Genomic DNA, 21,704 nt, shown 5'->3' with positions numbered 1-21,704 from the left:
CCCTACATATATGAGCGCACAACCTTTTTCTCATTACCATACTATGTTTATTTCCTAAATTGTGATGGGTATTACGAGGATTCAAGCCAATCATATTTCTTGTCGAACATGAAAATCCCCCCGATGACAAATCTTAACTCCAATCTAGATTCTATCCCGTTATTCAACACGATTGAACAAAAAAATAAAAACAGTGAGGAAACGAGACGATCAATCACTCCCTTTAATCGAACAAGGAAATTCTAAATGAAATTACCAGATTGATACTCCGTCACTGATGACGATGACAACTTCTCAACGATGATCATTAAAACCAGTATGAATACGGGGGGTGATACTCGATCTGGATGTCCAACTTAAGAGAGCCCTCAATAATCGAAAGATTTACTTAGAACCTACAACAACATAGAGCAGATGATTATTTAATAACATGTATTTTTTAAAACAATAAAGACTTAATGTGCAGCTATATTGGGTACCCAAATATTCTTCTGTAACCCAAGAGAAAATTATAAAAGGTAAGAGAGTTGAGCTTTAATATCATGATATGAAGACGTCTTACGAAGTCTTTTGTTTTATCAAATTTTAATATCATGGTAGGAAGACAAAATTCCAGCCTCCCGACACCATCACTCAGACTCCACAACGAAGAGGGCTGTTGTCTGAAAACAACCTCCGTTGTTTTATCAAACCTTCAACCTAGTTTCTTGTACTTATTTGGGCTACTCATGATAGCATTTGGGCATATCTAGAAGATCCTCCGGCTTTTCAAAGGCGGATAGATTTGGGGAGACAGTATCCTAAGGTAAAGTAAACTTATGCAGAGGATTATACTCTCTCATTCTAGCATTATATAACGTATTACTGCCTGCTTTCTATCAGGATTTATGAAGGCGATCGACAATCTCAGAAGAAAAGGCAAACAAAAGAGAGTAAATGATGTGACGAAGAGTATAACAAAGCTAATAAAGGGGATAATCTAATGGCGTCCATCAACAATAAATGTGGCAAAGGCCGCAATCTAACCTCTCAAATAAAACGAGAAGAGTTAAGATTTTAACCCTGCGTGAAGGTCCAAGGGTTGGATTCACCGAGATTATGCAACCCAATGGAGCAAGCCGATTGAAGAGCTTCAACAGAGAAGGCCAGCCCTGCTGGCAGAGAGGAGAGAGGAAAAGATGAGAGCTTGAAAGAAAGAAAGAGAGAAGAGCAAGAGAGAGAATCAAATGGAGAAGAATACATTGCATTAAGGGTTTCATTCACATCACCGGTGATGGCGATGCCGTCACGGTGATGTGAACTTGACGGGACAACCTATGGAATGACAGTAATGGGAAGGTGATCATTTTTTTGGCATATGCTAGTATGCGTAACGGGATGGTGACGTGAGGAAAGTTTCATCAGGTCACCATCCGTCACGTTCTATCATCCGTTCCATCACGTCCGGGGCATCACTTCCCGGAGGTGTTGTTCCCTACTCTTCCCCCTTTTGCTCTCCCCCTTTCTCTGTCTCTATCCCTTTCTCTCTCTCCCTTCTCTCTATCCCTTTCTCTCTCTCTTCTCTCTCTGTCCCTTCCTCTCTCTCTCTTCTCTCTCTGTCCCTTCCTCTCTCTCCCTTCTCTTTCTCTTTCTCTCTATCCCTTTATCTTTCTCGCTCTGTACTTTAATTGTGGCCTACGAGTTCCTAGTCATGTAATTCTAAATAGTATTTGTTTGGGTGCATTGAGAAGTTCGCGAAGACAGTTGAGTAGTAAAGATGGGATCAATCACCCTCGATATACAAGGAGACAGCTCAATGTAGATGATGCGATGAAGTCCTTAGACAAGGTAGTAAAATATCATAGAATATTTCTCCGATGATTTCATAACACATCAGTACAAACTCGAATGACCAAACCTAACTAACCCTACCATTCGTAAAACCAACATCTGAGTGTATGTACCATACCTTGGATAGGTATCATGAAAAAATAGAGGAGCAATTGCATACATATTGAGACACTAGATCTTATAAATTCAATATCTAATTTTATCTTTGAGAAACTCTGACTTATCATCCAAAGTGACAAAAAAATGTTCTTACTTTTCATCTTTCTTTTTAGGTACAAAAAATTATTTTGATATGGTGTAAACCGTTAAGTGTGATATTTTTATAAAGAGAATTTTTTTAACTTTAATTCCATACATAAATTTTATTTCTGAATCGAGATCCTGTTTTTTAATTTTTATAATTTTAAAATACAATTTTGGTCAGTTTGCGCCTTTTCGATACAGCATGTTGTGACGGCATATTCAGATTGCAGTATATTATTTTTGTACAATCACATGTCAAACTCTCCCATGATTGGCTTGTCCTTTTTAAAATAATGGAAAATGTCTAATTATACTACTCTTTTAATATAAAATTATCATGTATTCAAAACTCTGCTTAAAAAAAATGATGACATCTTTTTTTATGAAAAAAGTCACGCAAAAGTAACTCTATAATTGATAACTAACGGAGTAAGCATTTATAAAACTCTAAAATTGGTGTCTAATTCAAGTATTATCACAATTTTATCCATTTAAAGATTTTAAATAGTGTTGTTATCATATATTTACATGTCGATTACTATTTGAATTCTGATTGTATTATAATATTTATGTTAATTTATGGATTTTATGAAATTTATGTAGGTTTGGAATAACTCTATTTAAATGGAAATGCCAGGTTTAAAAATTAGTTTAATGCTAATTAATGTGGGGATGAATTAGTGAATTTTCTAGATTTTTTTGAATTTTATTGAATTTTTTTGGGAATTTATTTGAATAATAAATGAATGTTTAAATAGAAAATGATATAATTACAAGGAAAATAGTAGTATAAGTCAATTTCTAAAGTCGGAGGGACTTTTCTGAAATTCTGGTTGCAAATATGCCCTTAAAACAGCTCTCGGTCGTGCATTGCAGGTGTAAAGATCCAATATAAAATAGTTTGAGACTTTTATCAAAATAATATTAATTTTTCTATGTTTTGTAGGAAAATATGGAGGAGAGAGAAAGCAGAGGGACATATGTACAAATGCTTTTGGATGGGGTCCATTTGCGCATGCGAATTGAGTTAGGGACTTTTGCAAAAAAACTCCAAGAACTTGAATTTGCGGGGCCACGTGGCCAAATCTTGGCTGTCAGAAGAGATTCCGACGGCCTAAATGTTATCCGCATATGCATCGTTTTGAGCGGCAAGTGCACCGCCCGTGCTACGCATACAAATTGCATGCACGGGAGGTGACGTGGCAGCTTGTGAGTGGTCGATGCTATTAAAACACACAGGCAAGTGCATTTTAAAATGTTTCTCTGTTATTTTTTATTTCTTTTACATTCAGGACAGGGGAACATGGGGCGTTGAGAGAGGAGGCACCAAAATGCCTTTAAAATTCGCCAACCAATCAGGGATCAATAACATGGCGTATAATGTGAATTTAAAATTAAATAAATGAATATCGATCCAATGGCTTTGATTAGTCAATATTTATTTATTCATAACTTTTAATCCTGAAGTCAGATTGAGCTCAAATTTTATGGGATTGCTCATCCTAACCTCCTCTTTCTTTATGTATGAGTCGAATCAACAGATCAAGCCTACATTGATGGGGAAAAAATTAGTTACTTATTGAGGGGTAAAATGGTGATTTTGCCCATTTAACCTAAGTATAAAATCTGAAATTCGAGTTGAGGAGGCCATGCTGGAAGGGGCCCTTTCGTAACTACAAGACAAAGAGGAGAGCCAGCCTGAATCATCTCCATTTGGTATTTTTTGCTTCATTGTATTTGTATTTTAGTGTAATTTGGATTATGTGTTAGTGAAATTTGTGATTGTTCTTCTTGATCTCAGTCTGAAACTCTAAATCACTTTGCTTGAGTGACGTGTACAAGCTCTTACTAGGATTGAGAGGATATATCATTAAATTGACCTTGCTATTCCATTTGCACATTAAAAAAAATCATAAAAAGTTTAATTTCTAGGAAAGATTAGATGGCGTTCATGAGATAGTAGTGGATAAATTTAGATACCCAATTCCCCTAAAAAAAATAAAACCAAATTAGCTTCTTAATCCCTCTACTTGACTCCATTGATCCTTTCTATTGGATCAAAAACGATAATTTACAGATCCCTAATTCCTCTATTCTTCCCACCTCTTCTACCCTCCTTTCTAAATTATTCATTTAATTAGGGTAATTTGATCTTCATTGAAGATTAAGTTAACCCTACTTACAACAAAATATCTCAATTGGATACCTAATTGAATTTTCTTTCTAGCTTCCCTTGGATGATACCCATACTTATCATTGTGCATCTTAAGTTAGGGCCCTATAAATTTTACTGTATAATCTAAACTTAAGAACGATAAGGGATTATAAAATTGAATAATTCACCCCTAATTTTTGGCTTATCAAGCATTGTGCTACATTTTAATGAAAATAATCAAACATGAATTCAATATTTAGTCATTTAAATGTAAGTAAACATTGGAAAAGAGAATGACAGTGGAATATAATCAATAAAAAGGGACTGACATTGCCAAAGTTTTTTACGTTAAGTTTTCATGTGGCACCAAGAAATAGGAACAGGATGGTACACGTAGAATAAAACCAAAATAAAAATACCATCCAAAATCCAGAAGATGTGTCCCAACAAACTTAGGTTCAAAAAGTGGAAAACGTTGAATGATTTAGAAAGAAAAATATGGAGCACAAATAGTGTAACTTTAGGATGCAGCTTCAAAAATATAACTAATAATTGTTTTCTTTACGATGTCATAATTACAGCTAATCACAACTGAAGTAAACTGTTAGTATGTAGTTAAGATTGCATGAGTATAAAAGGACTATTGCGCAAAAACTTGAGGGCTGGGTCATCTCTGGCTTTGATGTTATTTACAATCTAAATTTATAAATGGAAGCTTTTAAAAATCTACAGGAATGACTCTCACAAGTTTATGCCAATTGAAAGAATATTATCTTCCACACTATCCTCTAAATAATTATGAATAATAAAATTTTCAAAAAGTGTTGAATTGTGAACCAAGTATTTGTCGTACTAAATAAATATTCCCCTTTATCTCTACTATCATTCTTGTATCTTTTCATATTTTTTTCTTTCATATTATTCTCTACATAATTTTAAAGAATAAAATTTTCAATGAAGATTGAATTGTAAATCAAGGTTTCACCATCCCTCTTATCTCTACCATCATTACTGTATATTTTCATATTTTTCCTCATTCACCATTTAGCATATAGTATTAAATTTGTCATTATTACATATGGAGGTGACTCATGCTCATCCTTTAAATATTAACTTTTGTGAGGTGAATTATAATTTTTATAATTAATTCAATTTTACTTAGTAGTGACTAATCTCCTAATTTGAGTCATTATATAGAAATGCTTACCTGTAGAAACGACCTTCTCCACTTGTCAGACTTGAAAGGCCATGGGTTTCTAACAAGATGAAGATTTAGACTCATAATCAATCTTATTACCTTTCCCTATTTGTAGGGTTTGGAGGGTTTCATAGCCTTGATTATTAATTCAAAAATGTGAATGGAGGCCTTGGTGGACGAGAAGGTATATCATTATAGGATAAGGGTTTAGTTTCAAGCTACACAACTTTTGGTCTGCAATAATACATTACAAGCTTGCATCGAATTCCCATTTTATGCGATTGGCTTTTATGATTTGAGATAATACCACAAGAATTTCTATCCTGTTTGAAGAATATCAACATTATAACATTATATTCTTAAAAGATATTATAAGGTATACTAATCTGGGGAACGTCACAATCTGACCAAAATTTAGTCAAACAGGACAGAACCCAAGACAGTCAAGTCTGCTCAGCAGACCAAACTTCCAATCTGGTTTCAGTTTGAGAGTCAACTGGACTAAGACGGAAAGTGCAATGATTATTATATTTCATAAAGTTAGATTTTATCCTTTCTCTCTTGATCTCTCTCTCGTTCTATATTTCTCACTCTCTCTCTCAATCAGGCAATATTTCTTTGCCTCTCACTCTCTCCTCTTTTTTTTATATTTATCTCCTTCCCTCTGACTTTCTCCCCCTCTCAAACTCTTATCTCTTTCCCTCTCAATCCCCTTGTATAACGCTTTGTTCCCTACTTCTCTCGAATGAGTAGATCACATCCACTTTTAAATGAACCCTACTCACCTCCATAAACATTTCCAGAAAGTGGATGGCAGCTTCGCTCCAGAAAGTACCGCTAGACAGCAACATAAATGGATAACCTTTGACCACATTAGTAGTGACATCGGGATAAGCTCCTGCTTTGATGCTAGCCAACTGAGAGTAGGTTTTTCCTTTTTTCTGTTCGAAAACGAGCAATATATACTTTCCCCCCTCTCTTAATCTCTTTCTCTCTCTTTCCTGCTCACCATCTCTTGTTGTAAGTTGATCCCACGTCTCGGGAGCATTTACAGCTTGAGAAGCATCTCTCACTTGAAAGGGAACCCAAAGTTTAATGGTTTGATTGCTAGTATTGGATATTTTTATCATCCAAGATTGCTGAGTCAAATTAAAATACATTATTTCTAGTGTTGGATATTCACATAAACAATTTATTTGATGTATTGCATTTTTTCGACGAGAAAAACTGCAGGGTATATTTTTATGTTACAGTTAATTCTTACATTTTGTAAATGTAGACACTGACTAGTCAACCTCACCAGACTGAGACATGACAAAACTGAATGGATCTTCAGAACTAGGTCTAGGTCTTTGCTTTGTTGAATGGACCGAGACCTACCGCTGAGCCAAGACAAAACTGGACTGAACTTCAGGTCTAAGTCTAGGTCTTCACTTTGAATGGACCGAGACCGACCACTGAGCCAAGACAAAACTGGACTGAACTTCGGGTCTAGGTCTAGGTTTAAGTTTCAGCTATAAATGGACCGAGACCGGACAGTGACGGTACTCAATCACCACATCTGGATGCAAACAGAGCTAGAATAGTACAAGATTATTGATTAAACAGTACAAGAAGCCACATATCCTTGAGAGAAGCTTTATTATCATGCAGGGTAAGGTTGTAGAGGGTTCTACTTCACATATGAGATACACCTTCCAATCTTTTTCTAAGTCCTTCTCTAATTTCTAATTTATGATTATGCTACAATTAGTCTTATGAATATGTGGCGCATGTATGTAAGAGCCAACATATTCACTTATTGACTTTAATGCATGATGGATGATGAAAGAAAAGACCATGATCACCTTAGATGAACAAGGAAACAGAAAAGGGGAAAGATGAGATGACCTTCTAGAAGCCATTCATCTTCCTCCCCTCTGCCAAGGTCTTGTAGAGGCGAGTTATACCCTCCTGCAGACACGGAGAAGACGACTGGTGAGGAACGAGAAAAATATAATATATATGATTTATGATGTAGAAAAGGCGGCGACGTATCACCTCGTAATGCTTCTTCATGTGGGATCTTCTTTTCTTGAGGGTGGGAGTGACCATACCCTTCTCGATATCAAAGGGTTCCGGGTCTAGAATAACCCCTTTTATGTACTCGAAGCCTTTCAGCTGTTTCACATGATGACCCACGATGAGGGACTTGACTTGAATTCGGAATGTTTGTGCATGTAGGTTCTAGAGAGAGAAAGGGACACAGAGAGAGAGACCTAAGGAGAGAGGTAGAGAGGGTGGAGGAGAGAGAAATTGAGAGCAAGACTGAGGGAGAGAGAGGGTGGAAGGGGGGAGTGAGAGAGTGAAATGGAGAGCAGGACCGAGGATGAGAGAGTGAGAGGGGGGAGTGTGAGAAGGAGACAGAACCAGAAATAGGGCAATTAGGGACCAGAAATGGAGAGACAGAAATAGGAATGGAGTGAGAGACCAGAAATAGGGAAATTAGAGACAGAAATAATGAAATGGAGAGCCAGAAATGGAGAGCAACCGTCATCCATCACGTCACACGTCACGGTGACGGCAACGTGACGGATGACGTGACGGTGACGAAATTAGGGACCCGTGACAGAGAGGTGACCGAAGACGAACAGGGCGTGACAGTGACACGACGGTGATGGGGGGCCTCGGACGAGATCCGTGACAGGACGGCAGTCACGGATGACGGCCGAGATGGATTTTTAAAAATGACCCAAAAAGCTTAAAATCGTTAGATTTAAGCTTTTCGACGGCCGAGATCTCGCCACGTAGTGTCGCTAGCTCGATTTCTTGGCATTTTGCAGAAAAGTCCATGCATTAATTCAAGCGTGCAAAAGGATGTCGTCCAAAGATAATTGGAGATATGCCCCTCCAATTCTCTCCTCAGCATGGTTTTTCCCCGTCACACGTGACGGTGACACCGTCTGGTGACGGGGATGTGACGGGGACACCACAAATCATGATGGTGACGCAAACGTGACGGATTTTTCCAAAATTCTTGGACGTGTGATGGGACAGTGACATGGCAAAACTTTCGTCACGTCACCGTCCATCACAGATCTTCATCCGTCCCGTCACGTCCCGGACGTGCAGTTCCCTAGTGAGAAAGAGAGAGGAAAGAGAGGGAGAGAGAGGAGAGCGACTGAGAAGATTAGGAAGGAGGGAGAAAGGGATAAGGGTGGAAAGAAAGAGAGAGAGAGAGAAGGGGGAGAGAGAAAGTTTGAAAGAGAGGGGGAGAAGGGAAAGATCGAGTCGGTGAGTGAGGGGAACGGATCGATAGGGAGAAAGAGAGAGTGAGAGAGAAGAGAGAGAAAGTACCTTCTCCCTATCAGCAATGGCTTTCAACTCTTGAAGAATAGCATGTTGGAGCTGATCCAGCTCGCAGAGTTGAGAGAATGAGCCAATGTGTCCTTTCGATTCCGCCCACTTGATAGTGTTCTCTTCATTTGGGACGACCACCGCGACCAGCATAGATTGGAAACTGTCTCCATAAACCCAAATCTGGCACCAACCAACAGGCCATTTTAATAAAGATAACGGTCCACAATTATAAATATTTATACAAGAAGTAATTTTCCAAAGAAATCCTTTTAAAACCAGTTTTTAGTTTCTTTCTAACCCACATAATCCAAGGAGATATATTGAGAGCCCTTGATTCAACAAGTAAACTTTCTCTGAAGAACTCACAAGTAAAATATACACGAATTATATAAGTATCGACCTATAAAAATACATTGTCAATACATAAATGTATAAGTTAAAAATTACATAAATCTCAGTAATATCCAAAAGAGAGAATACGACAAACTTTAGACATTCCAACTTTGAATAATCTGATTATTTTCTTCATTAATAGTATGGATAATACTCATATCCTATAGAATGCAAAAAAATTTGATGGACTCACTTGCTGAGAAAAAAGCAACAACTATGACATTTAGAGATAAGTTAAAAATCATTAAATATAGCCAAGAACAATAGGCTGATTAGCTGAGAGAAAGCCTACAATTCAGACTTGCATAGATTAATGAGGCAAACAAATTCATGAAATATCGTTAATAACATTTTTTTAGAAAATCTATAGTTAATAACATTTTACACACCAGCTGAGAATAAGGTCAGAATCAAGACTCTAAGAGATTAAATATAGATATTAGTACTGAACTCACAAGCCGAGAATAACTTCATAATCAAGAATTAAATAGATTAATTGGAGAAAATGTTCACGAAATATAGTTAAAAATATTGTACACACTCGCTGAGACTAACATCTTAATCAAGAATTTAGGAGATTAATTAGACAAAGAGTTCATTAAATATAGTTAATATTTTTTTCCTTGCTAGCTGAGGAAAACGTCATAATCAAGAATTTAGGAGATTAATTAGACAAAGATTTCATTAAATATAGTAAATATTTTTTCCTCGCTGGATGAGAAAAACGTCATAATCAAGAATTTAACAGATTAGTTGGATAAAAAATAAAAAAAGCACATGAAACCAATCCACAGAAACATTAAGATGGAAAACTTACGTCATCCACGAGGGGAGAAACAGTGAACACTTTCTCCAGGAATTCAGCGGCCACATATTCTCCCTGGGAAAGCTTAAAAATGTTCTTCTTCCTGTCTATGATTTTCAAGACACCATCCGGACTCATCTCCCCAATGTCCCCTGCAGAAAATTGTGTTGGCCACATCACCAAACTGAAAAGAAAATTAAAAAGAAAAAAGAAGATAAAGGGTAGCATTACCAGTGTAGAACCAGCCATCCTTGAGGACCTCTCTGGTCAACTCCTCGTTCTTGAAGTACCCGGAGAAGACGGTCTTTCCCCGGATGCAGATTTCCCCGCGAGATGGGTTCGCCAGAGGGTCATATCCCATTTCCGGAACTTCGACGAGGCGGATCTCGTTGTATGTGGAGGGGACCCCCACCGTGCCCATCATGGACAAGTCATCAGGTAGGTTAACCGAGCAGGACCCACACGTTTCAGTCAAACCTGAAATACTTGTCCACGGTTAACCACAACTCCAAAGAAGAATGATGCATTATAAGTAAGATTTTTCATTAGAAGTAGTTGATTTTAAAATTTAAGTATCGATATAAATCACCGGTCATGTCATAATATGAGCCTCTACTGAACATTATAGAGGGAAACACATCTAACTATAAAAAAATCAAAATAATGAAATGAATTAGACCATGATTTAATTGTTTTATTATTCTAAAAAGATGAAAACTTCATTCATTTGTCCTCATTTCTCAAGTAGGGTAGCTTTGAAAAAATTCTAATCGATATCTATTGAGTTGTCTTAGCACCTTTTTCGATTGTCTCATCTCAAATATGTACGCTTATTATTCTTTATTCTAATTCGTAAATTGGAGATAATTTAACTGTCAAGACACTTGAAAATGGTGCTCTATTGTAACGCAATACATACCCTTTGTGGTCTTGGTACTGATCTCTATCTAGGAGGGCCCTTGGTAAGGAAGAGAGAGAACAATAGAAAAAAGGGTAATTCAAGACCTGGATCAACAACTTTGCCCTTTTTTGAAGGACCTACCTTCTAATTCAACTAATTTTGGCTTACCTCCTGCAGTGAGGGAGGACCTACCTTCTAATTCAACTAATTCTTGTCTTCCCTCCTGCCGAGAGGGATACAAGAATTCAAAGGGAAAAGCTACGTTAAAAGGAAAATTCCAAAAAGATATCCTAATAGGGGGCTGGCCATCACATCACAAAACTGTAAGAAGGTTGACAGAAGCCGAGGAGTTCCTATGGGGAGAAACGGGATAATCGATCGACTAAGGTGAAGCCGGCTGAAGATCCAGTGAGACAATTATAGAAAGACAGGATGCCAACTTCAAATCTTAATTTCTATCGTCCATAAAAGGGAGGGATACAGATTCAAATGGACGATAACCCTAAAAGATTTGGAAGCACATTTGCCCAACCCCACCAGATTTTATACTCTTGAAAATAATAATAATAATTTTCCACCCTCCAGACATCTAATCCAAATAACTAGAATAAGGGAAGAAGAGCTCATTCACCATAGCCCTGGACAAAGTGGGCACAGCACGTGACCCGAAGGAACTCCTCAATTTCAGTGCTGATTGGAGCTCCTCCAGTTATAATAAGGCGAATGCGACCTCCAAGACGAGCACTGACCTGCTCAGGAAGTTGCTTTCATCAGTTTATTGGAGTGAAGAGAGAATAAGGTACAGAACACTTGGTAAAAATGTGAAATTCCAGACCTTACGAAATGCCAAGCGATCTGCCAACGGAGACGCACATTTATGAGAATACCCAGCTCTCATGTAATAAAGTTTCCTTCATGGACAACAAAAATGCTTTCTCAGATTGAGCAAAAATTTGTGCCACAGAATCAAATGTTTATTTAACTAGAACACTGAGAGAGAAAAAATTCACATTTACTTGAAATATTCTAAATTTGAACAGTATGATTTTTTTTCTGTAATAACAATAACGAGATATATTTAGTGAAAATTTAATATTAATTGGCTTTTCTGAAACTGAAAAAAGGCATAAATCAAGACTCTAAGAGATTAATTAGACCAAAAAAAAGAACATGAAAGTAATCCACATCAGGATGTGTGCCCATAAAGCATATTCACATCAAACTTACCGCTGATAAAGATAGTTAAAAATCCTCCTCCTCAAGGGGGGAAGTTCATCCAGTACCTTCACAATACCTGAGACTTTCTGCGTTAGCGTCTTTTAAGGGAAAGCTCACACTGTAGTCAATCAAGAGGAAAAGGAAAAGAAGCATAAATACCAGCATGAATTTTTTCAAAAACTCTTGGCACCCCAGTGAATAATGTTGGCTTGAGCTCCGCGAGATCCTCTTTAATAGCATTAAAGTCCTAAAGTATAATGAAGATGTGAAAAAATAATTCCAAAGATAAGTCTTAGAGAAGATGATTATTAGAATAGCATACATACCCCATGGTAGAAGCCAACGGAGGCACCCTTGTAGAAGAAATACTCTTCAATCATGCGGTCCAGGATGTGTGCAAGAGGAAGGAAGGAAAGGAAGACATCATCCGTGGTCATCTGTAACAAGTAAAAATAAAATTATAACAAATAATTTCTAAGAAAAATTATAGAGGTGTTGACAGAAAAATTGACATCTCTGCTGAAAAATTATTGTGAATCTAACCTTCTCCTCAAATTGATCCATGAAAACGTCAACACTTCTCACATACATCGCATGATTATCATGGGTCAGAATAGCCCCTTTAGGGTTTCCACTCGTCCCACTTGTGTACATGATGGTGCATATATCTTCGCATTTAGGCGGGATTGGGTCGGATGGGTAGTCTTTTCCCTATTTGAGACAGAATCGTGAATGTCATGAAGGAAAATAAGACAAAATCATGCGAAGAAAATATCAAAGTACATTAGAAGACAGAGCATTACGTTCGAGAATGAGATGATCCGCCACAAATTGTCTTTACCATTAAAAAATAGTTATAAAACTTTTTTCCTTCACAATAAAATCATCACAGAGTAATGCCGCGAGAAAACTATGTACACACTAACCAACTGAACGAACTCGTCCCATGAAAATGGCTGTACACCAAGTTGTGTCGCATCACCCCTTTGTTCATCTTTTAAGGTCGTGAAGCTAATGATTGCTGCAACAGACGGAGAGCTGGGTATCAGAAAGAACGAACTAACCTTCATTAGGTATATAGCATTTGATCTAAACCATGAAAAGCAAACTGAGTTGAAAAACTAATAACGAAACATCACGTTACACAAATTTAATAAATCTAGTATTAAATATACAAGTAATGCCTTTGCGATAAATATCTGAGGCAGAATATATATATATATATTAATATTTTGTCGATTACAATTTATTACGAGACATCACATTGCACTTAATTTGAGATCATATTTGACTTTTTATTCGCTTAATCGACATGAAATCACTTTCAGTCATGATTTAAAAATCGGGTTTCTTAATAAACAGAGTTCGAAGCATTGGATATTTGTTTTGCAGAATCCAAGTTAAACAAGCCGACTCTTACCCTTTAGCCTCTTTGCAGACGGGCTGTTCAAGGTCTGCAAAATATTATAAATATGGTAGCCCGTCACCCAATAAGATTGTCGAGAAAAAAAGATAATTACAGATTTAATAAAAAATGGGTGAATGACACGTGCCCTCTTAGTTAGAAGGTACTTACTCCATTTATTTTCTTGTCTTGGACAAAAACATAATCAATTTCAGCATGATCTATCACGTAATCTACAGCCGCGGCCCCTATAAAGAAAAAGAAAACATCACCGTACTGACCCAAATCTGACTTTGAAATATTAAGACAGACTTTCACCAATAAAAAAATTACCAAGAGTGTCATACAAAGGAATGCAGATCAAGCTGTAACCGTTGCAAGCCTGCGTACAATTAATTCTATGACCGTCCTTTGACATACCGAAGGGGAACTATCAAATAAAGTATCCTTACCTCCATAGAAACTATCCACTGTGGGCAGTTAATTCCATATATTCCAACCCGAGAGCCCTGTTCGTATTAGAAATCTCAGTGAACACAACTTATTTTAAAAAATTGACGAAAAAAAATTGTTAAATTTAATAGATAGAACCATACGGGCTTAGCTCCCAAATGCGCAAGTGCAGAGCCGACGTTTAGCACTTCCTCAAAAACCGTTTCGTAGGTTTTCCAAACGTACGGCCCCAGCTACACCACCAAGAAAAAATGAGCTATAAAATTACATGATATAACTTCGACATTGATGAATCTATACCTTTCCATTGACTAATTCACGCCACCCAAGCATTCTGTTCTTGGAGTGCTTCTTTGCGGACACACTATAAAAACAGTGCATTTACCTCAGATTATAATTACATTAGTCAAATTATTTTTCTCTTTTTGCAGGAAAACATACCTGAAGACCTCCCATGAAGTACTCATCCCAGGTTTCGGAGGGGGAAATCCATCTTTGGCGAGGATGCAGCGGTAAACAGGACCAATGGAAGGCTCTCCGTCCTTGCCTGGCCTTCCGCCTTCTACCTCGATCCCAACAGGCTTGATCAGCGTTTCCATCTTTCCTTCTGATTGATCAGAAAAACAGGATTGAGCGACGCAGAAAGAAGTTGAAATGAGTATTGAGGCGATGAACACAGATCGGAGAGAAGATCCCTAGTTTTAGAGGTCTGAGAGAACACGAGATTCATGGTAGTGCGACGAGTGAGAAGAAGACGGTAATAAATGTTATCCCGTGGTTGGTTTTAATACGTTTTAACCTCGGAGAGAAAGACAATTTTCGATGAAATTGCTCGACAAGATGATAGGTAAAGGCTGTGAAAGTAGCGAGTAATTTAGAATTGAGATTTCTCAAATCCGACAAAATTTGAGTAGATGGGTGCCATTCGAAAGCTCCAAAACTATCCAACTGTTCGAAAATCGAGGAATTAAACAAGAAAGGACTAGGGCTATAACAGTAACAGACTCTGCAACGAGTCTGTAACTCCAATTTGCAGCCTCGCAAATCGGACAAAAATAAGCAGGTAGATGCAACTCGACGGCCCCACGGCTCTCAAACTCATCTAAAATTAGAACTATTGCAAGTCAGTAATTAGAACTATTCGGAACTATTGTTCCAAATTAAATGTCTTCTTATCCGACATAAAAGAGTACAAAGATGTAAATCGAAGGATCCAAGGCTCTCGAACTCTTCTAAAATCGAGAATCAGGCCTAGTAGAGTGGCAGACTTTGCAACGAGTCAGTAATTAAGAATTATACGTTTTTCAATCCGACGAAAATGAGTACATAGATGTAATTCGAAGGATTCAAGGCTCTCGAACTCCTCTAAAATCGGGAATCAGGACTAGTAGAGAAGCAGACTTCGCAAGGAGTCACTAATTCCGAATTTTTGACGTGTTTTAATCCGACAATAACGAGTACACAGCAGTAACTCGAGGATCCAAAGCTTTCAAATTCTTTCAAAATCGAGTGTTAGGCCAAGTCGTGTAGCAGACTGTGCAACGAGTCAGTAATTCCGAATTTTTACGTTTTTTAATCCGAGAAAGATGCGTACACACCAGTAACTCGAAGGATCCAATGATCTCAAACTATTCTGTAAACGAAAACTAGGATACTCCTGTAACACACTATGCAAAGATTCTGTAATTTCAAACTGCAAGCTCTTAATCCTACAAAAGCGACGGATAGATGCATCTCGAAGGCTCTCAAACTCTTCAAAACCCGAGGGATAAACCAGAAAAACGCACAACTAGTTTTACTTCTGTAACGAGTCAGTAATTCCGAGCTGCGATCACTCAGATCAGTGAAAACTAAGCAGACACATTTCAAATTCCGGCCGACAAAGACACAAAATCAAAGCGGATGACGGATTCTGAGCTTACTCTTCGACATGGAGTGAGAAATTGATTGAAGATCGGCGATGCAATCTGAAATAGGCGTTTCCTAAAGACGAAATATGAGAGAATATATACCTCGTTCGGAGCTCATTCAATTCGTCTCGAAGTCGATCGGCCAACGCCATGCCCCTCTGACACCGGCATTGCAGGACACCATTAAATTCTCCCCATCCGCCTACTGGACTAGAGTTCGCAGGTGCATTCAAAGAAGGAGAGAGAGAAAAGACCGAGAAACAGCGACAAGTCGTTGGGAAAGAGTGGGAACGAGATATATATAAGCGAGATGTGAGATAGATAGATGGGTAGATTGATAGAGAGATAGATAGATGGATAGATAGGTAGAGAGATAGATAGATGAGTAGATTGGTAGAAAGATGGTGAGATAGATAGATGGGTTGATAGGTGGAAAGATAGAGAGATAGATAGATGGGTTGATAGGTGGAAAGATAGAGAGATAGATAGATGGGTTGATAGGTGGAAGGATAGAGAGATAGATAGATGGGTTGATACGTAGAAGGATAGAGAGATAGATAGATGGGTTGATAGATAGAAGGATAGAGAGATAGATAGATGGACTGATAGGTAGAAGGATAGAGACACAGATAGATGGGTTGATAGGTAGAAAGATAGAGAGATAGATAGATGGGTCGATAGGTAGAAGGATAGAGACACAGATAGATGGGTTGATAGGTACAGAGATAGAGACACAGATAGATGGGTTGATAGGTACAGAGATAGAGATATAGATAGATGGGTTGATAGGTAGAAGGATAGAGAGATAGATAGATGGGTAGATAGGTAGAAAGATAGAGAGACATACAGATGGGTTGATATGTAGAAGGATAGAGACACAGATAGATGGGTTGATAGGTAGAAGGATGGAGACACAGATAGATGGGTTGATAGGTAGAAAGATAGAGAGATAGATAGATGGGTTGATAGGTAGAAAGATAGAGAGATAGATGGGTGGATCGGTAGAAAGATCGAGAGACGGATGGTTTGATAGGTATAGAGACAGATGGATAGGTAGAAAGATAGAGAGGTAGATAGATGGGTAGATTGGTAGAAAGATATAGAGACAGATAGATGAGTTGATAGGTAGAAAGATAGATAGAGAGAGATATAGATGGATAGATACATAGATAAGATATATAGATCAGACAGATAGATAGAAAAATAGAAGGATAGATAGATATAGTTAGATAGATAGATTAGACCTATATATAGACAAACAGACGCATAGATTAGATATATGGCTAGATAAACAAGAGAGAGAGAGACATAGAGATAGATAGAGACAGATAGACAAGCTGATAGAGAGAGACAGACAAATAGACATTAAAAGACAGACAGAAGACAGGCAGACAAGCGAACAGAACCATAAATAAACAGGCACATTGATAGAGAGAGAGATTAAAAGAGAGAATGGAAGAGTGAGAGGAAGGGGCAGTAAGATGAGAGAAAGATGAACAGAGATAGATAGAGCGAGAGAGTGAAGTAGAATGTTAAAGTTATGGAACGAGATAATTTGTGAGAGAGAGATGAAGAAAAGATAAATAAAGTGACAGAATGTACAAGATAGAAAGTGAAAGAGATAGAGAAATAGTTTGAGAGAGAATGAGAGCGACTGATATGGAAAGTGAAAGAGAAAGGTTGACCATATAGTTTCAGAAAGGGATGGAGAAAGATAGAGAGAGAGAGAAAGAGCAATGCAGTTATGAGATAGGTAGAGCGAGATAGTTTAAGAGAGGGATGGAGAAAGATGGATAGAGAGAGAGAGAGAGAGAATAGAAATAATGAGATAGGTACAGCGAGATAGTTTGAGAGAGAGATGGCAAAAGATAGAGTAAGAGGAGAGAGAGAGAGAGAATGAGATAGAAAGTAGAAGAGATAGATAGAGAGATATGTCAGAAGATAGAGTAGGAGGATGAGGGAAAGAAAGAGATGGAAAGTAGAAGAGAGAGATGGAGCGAGATGGTTTGAGAGAGAGATGGCAAAATATAGAGTAAGAGGATGAGAGAGAGAATGAGATAGAAAGTAGAAGAGATAGATAGAGAGATATGTCAGAAGATAGAGTAGGAGGATGAGGGAAAGAAAGAGATGGAAAGTAGAAGAGAGAGATGGAGCGAGATGGTTTGAGAGAGAGATGGCAAAATATAGAGTAAGAGGATGAGAGAGAGAATGAGATAGAAAGTAGAAGAGATAGATAGAGAGATATGTCAGAAGATAGAGTAGGAGGATGAAAGAAAGAAAGAGATGGAAAGTAGAAGAGAGAGATAGAGCGAGATGGTTTGAGAGAGAGATGGCAAAAGATAGAGTAGGAGGATGAGAGAGAGAATGAGATAGAAAGTGAAAGAGAGATATGTCAAGAGATAGAGTAAGAGGATGAGAAAGAATGAGATAGAAAGTGAAAAAAGATAGATAAAGCGAGATGGTTACAGAGAGAGAGAGAGAGATGACAAAAGATAGAGTAAGAGGATGAGAGAGAGAATGAGATAGAAAGTGAAAGAGATAGATAAAGCGAGATGGTTTGAGAGAGAGATGGCAAAAGATATAGTAGGAGAACGAGATAAAGCGAGATGCGATAGATATAATTAGATGACATGAGAGAGATGGAGAAAGATAGAGCGATGGATAAGAGAAAGAACGAGATATAAAGTGAAAGAAATAGCTAGAATGAGATGACACGAGAGAGAGAGATGGAGAAAGATATAGCGAGGGATATGAGAAAGAATGAGATATAAAGTGAAAGAGATAGATAGAATGAGATGACATGAGAGAGAGATGGTGAAAGATAGAGTGATAGAGTATTAGAAAGAATGAGATAATTTGAGAGAGAGATGGAGAAAAATAAATAAAGAGGGAGTATGAGAGAAAGATCGAGATAGAGAGAGAAATAAAGAAAGAGTAATTAATAGAAGAGAAAGAGATATATTAAGAAAGAACGGTCAAGAGAGAGAGAAAATATTCTATCGAATTTCTGTCGTAAAATATTCGAGTAATAAATATTCGGCACTATCGAGAAGAACTGTTCAACGGAATTTTAAAATATTTTTATTGAATGACTTTCTTATTTGGTCAGTTATCATGCCGCATTTTTTTAATATTTTGTGCCTGCTTCTTTCGTCCTGTCGGATTACCATCGGGTCAGCGGGACCCATTAATGCAACCAATTTTCACCAAACTCGATCCAAGGATTAATTTTCGGGCCTGGCCCGGGGCCCGACTTTTCGATAAGCCTTAAAGTAATTGATTTATACATGCCGGACTATGGAATCATATTAAATATTGATGATAAATAATTAACTACTTTAACATTTAAAATACATACAAATTAGTGGATGAATAAATGCATTTATTCATTTTCTATAGAAAAATCCTTCTTTACCAGCCACACATTGTCTAACAAAATCAAATTATATACTGGTATGGTGCCAGTAATGAAGGAAAGAGCTGGCTTGAAGCCCTGCCTTTCTCCCCGGCTGCTATCCAATTAAGACTTGAACCCCAACAGTCGGTGGATGGTGTGGAAAAACCTTCCTGAGTATAGACGGGTCAGTGAAAAAAAATTATTTTCTTAGCATCGTGTCATACCATGGTACATTTATCTAGTTTGTGAAATAGCTAGATATGGGAAATATGATCCATTAATGGAACTTATAATAGTCAAAATAGGCGAAAAAATAGTATAAAATAATGCAATTCGATTATTTAAAAATTAATTGAAAATATTTAATTATAATAGGTGTATTAAATGGCAAATTTCTTTCGATAATTCAAGTGAGTGCATTGGCTACTATATTCATATTAGGTTAAAAGTACATACTAAGTTAATATACAAAAATGACGAACACAGATTTTATATTAGCAAATCAAAATGTAAAATCTAATTTTAATTTACAATTATTTTAATTATTTTCTTGCAGAAACAGTACATTTATATTTTGTGAGTTTTATCTATGCCTGAATTCGTACAAATCTATTCGAATATGATTGTCACGAGAAACTTAAGTTACTGAGCCTTGTGTGCTAAGGATAGCTCATCAGTTTCCATCAAACCGTGTTTCTTCTCCTTCCTCATTGTCATCGTAGTCAAAATCAGCTTAGTGAGATCCGATAGATTACTTCAAGATCACAAACATATCAATGATGTTGTGAATGTCTCTCAACCCTTTGTATAGTACAATCCCACAATGATCAGAGAATAGTCACTCGGAGGGTATCATGTCACTAAGAATAGTGTTTTAGATATTACATTTACTATGTGTAATATCTAACATTGTGAACATATATTTATATTGTGTGGCGTTAAATTCGTGTGGGGCTAAACTGAATTATTGACCATTTCCCTAAATTTGTTAAGTTTTCTAACAATAAAAACCCATGGCACTGCACCTAAAACTCGGTTGCACCTAAAAAACCATTCAACTTGATGGGTTGATCAAACCAATCTAATCGATTTTATCTACTGATGAATCATATAATAACCTTACCAATCTTAGTCGGGCTGAGTCGATGAATCATATATATATTTATTTTAAAATGTATACGATCACATCACCCAGTGCAAAATAATTTCCATTATAACTTGGTTCTTTTGACAAGTTCATTCAATCCGTGCAGATGCCAGACCTCTAGATGTATCCACACAATCATCAAACATCTCCATTCCCTCGAATTGAGCTACCAGAAATCTAAAAGGATTTTCTCACCACCGTGTCTAATTGGAAGTAACACTAAAGGAGGAATGGCAAGAGAAGAAGGAGGGCACTCAATAATGAGTCGTGTGTGTATGAAATGAGGTTGCCCCCTTTAATGTACACTGTTCGAAAATTTTTGTATAAAAGTCATTACCCTCATGAACAATTAAGATAACTCCCCAAACTTTGAGTATATACACCAACTTCTAAAAAAAATGTACGTGAGACTCTCTAGGCCCATGTATCAGGCTATTTAATAACTTCAATGGCCCAACAACTACTATTGGGCGAAACTTATCAATTAATATATCACATTTAGATTAAGTAGCGAATGATCGATTTAACCTAATCAATAAGTTCAATTGTTGGCCCATGATATGCCAAACCACACCTCATCAATTTCATGATCATTGACGAGCATTGGATGTTGAGTAGCTGCAGAGGATGTTGATGGATCACCACTATGGATTGGCATTGATGGTTGATGCCATCATCAAATGTCATTTTAGCTAACTTTTTGTAAAGAATCAATATACTCCTCAACATCATCAACCCTTGTCGGTGATGTCTACAATGCAAAGTTTCAGTCCATCATCGACCCCAAACCCATTGTGCATGCGGTGAACCATAATCACATCACTCAAAACTTCCATAGAGAGAGATAAGAGATAAATACATACAGATATATATATATATATCAGATGACATACATGAGAAATGAGGGCAACAAGAAACAAATGAGAGACAAGAGAGAGAGATGAGAAATAAGGGAGACGGAGAGACGAGAGACGAGAGATGAGATAAACAATAATTTGAACCGCACCGCGCAACGACCGCACAACGACACACCGCACGTGATCAGACAAACCCTCTTTCCAACGTCATCATAGACATCAACACACGTCATCCAGACATACAAACCTTATTATTAACTAAGAATAATTGCTAAAATTTATAGACTAACCCACATTTGAAAATGTGGACTATCAGGTAACTATTATCACTATTATTGAATTATCTAATTAATAAATATTGTTAATAATTATTATCGAATAAACTGAAGATAATTATTTTTTATTGAATTATTTAAATTTGAGGATTTATTATTAGGCTTTTTTTTCTTACCT

At 37.1% G+C, this 21,704-nt stretch overlaps 1 protein-coding gene across 2 annotated transcripts; it reads right to left on the bottom strand.

Annotated features, from left to right (window-relative positions):
- Window positions 1-7,004: 7,004 nt before the first annotated feature.
- LOC144713441 (long chain acyl-CoA synthetase 1-like) lies at window positions 7,005-16,109 on the bottom strand. Of its 2 annotated transcripts, none has more exons than XM_078587995.1 (20): window positions 15,953-16,109; window positions 14,382-14,547; window positions 14,241-14,304; window positions 14,084-14,173; window positions 13,940-13,996; window positions 13,821-13,869; window positions 13,659-13,735; window positions 13,503-13,536; window positions 13,009-13,103; window positions 12,626-12,793; window positions 12,409-12,519; window positions 12,242-12,329; window positions 12,092-12,158; window positions 11,700-11,775; window positions 11,496-11,613; window positions 10,195-10,440; window positions 9,976-10,115; window positions 8,763-8,945; window positions 7,467-7,586; window positions 7,005-7,379 (listed from the first exon to the last, which is right to left on the bottom strand). In XM_078587995.1, the coding sequence occupies exons 1-20, from the start codon at window positions 15,966-15,968 to the stop codon at window positions 7,320-7,322; spliced, it is 2,025 nt and encodes a 674-aa protein (XP_078444121.1). In that variant the 5' UTR covers window positions 15,969-16,109; the 3' UTR covers window positions 7,005-7,319. The 2 variants fall into 2 exon arrangements, with proteins under 2 accessions (XP_078444121.1, XP_078444127.1); XM_078588001.1 differs by lacking the exon at window positions 15,953-16,109 and adding an exon at window positions 15,863-15,947.
- Window positions 16,110-21,704: the final 5,595 nt, after the last annotated feature.

Source organism: Wolffia australiana, chromosome 1 (assembly GCF_029677425.1).
Source record: "Wolffia australiana isolate 7733 chromosome 1, ASM2967742v1".
Classification (NCBI taxonomy): domain Eukaryota; kingdom Viridiplantae; phylum Streptophyta; class Magnoliopsida; order Alismatales; family Araceae; genus Wolffia; species Wolffia australiana.
This window is presented reverse-complemented; position numbering and strand designations above follow the sequence as displayed.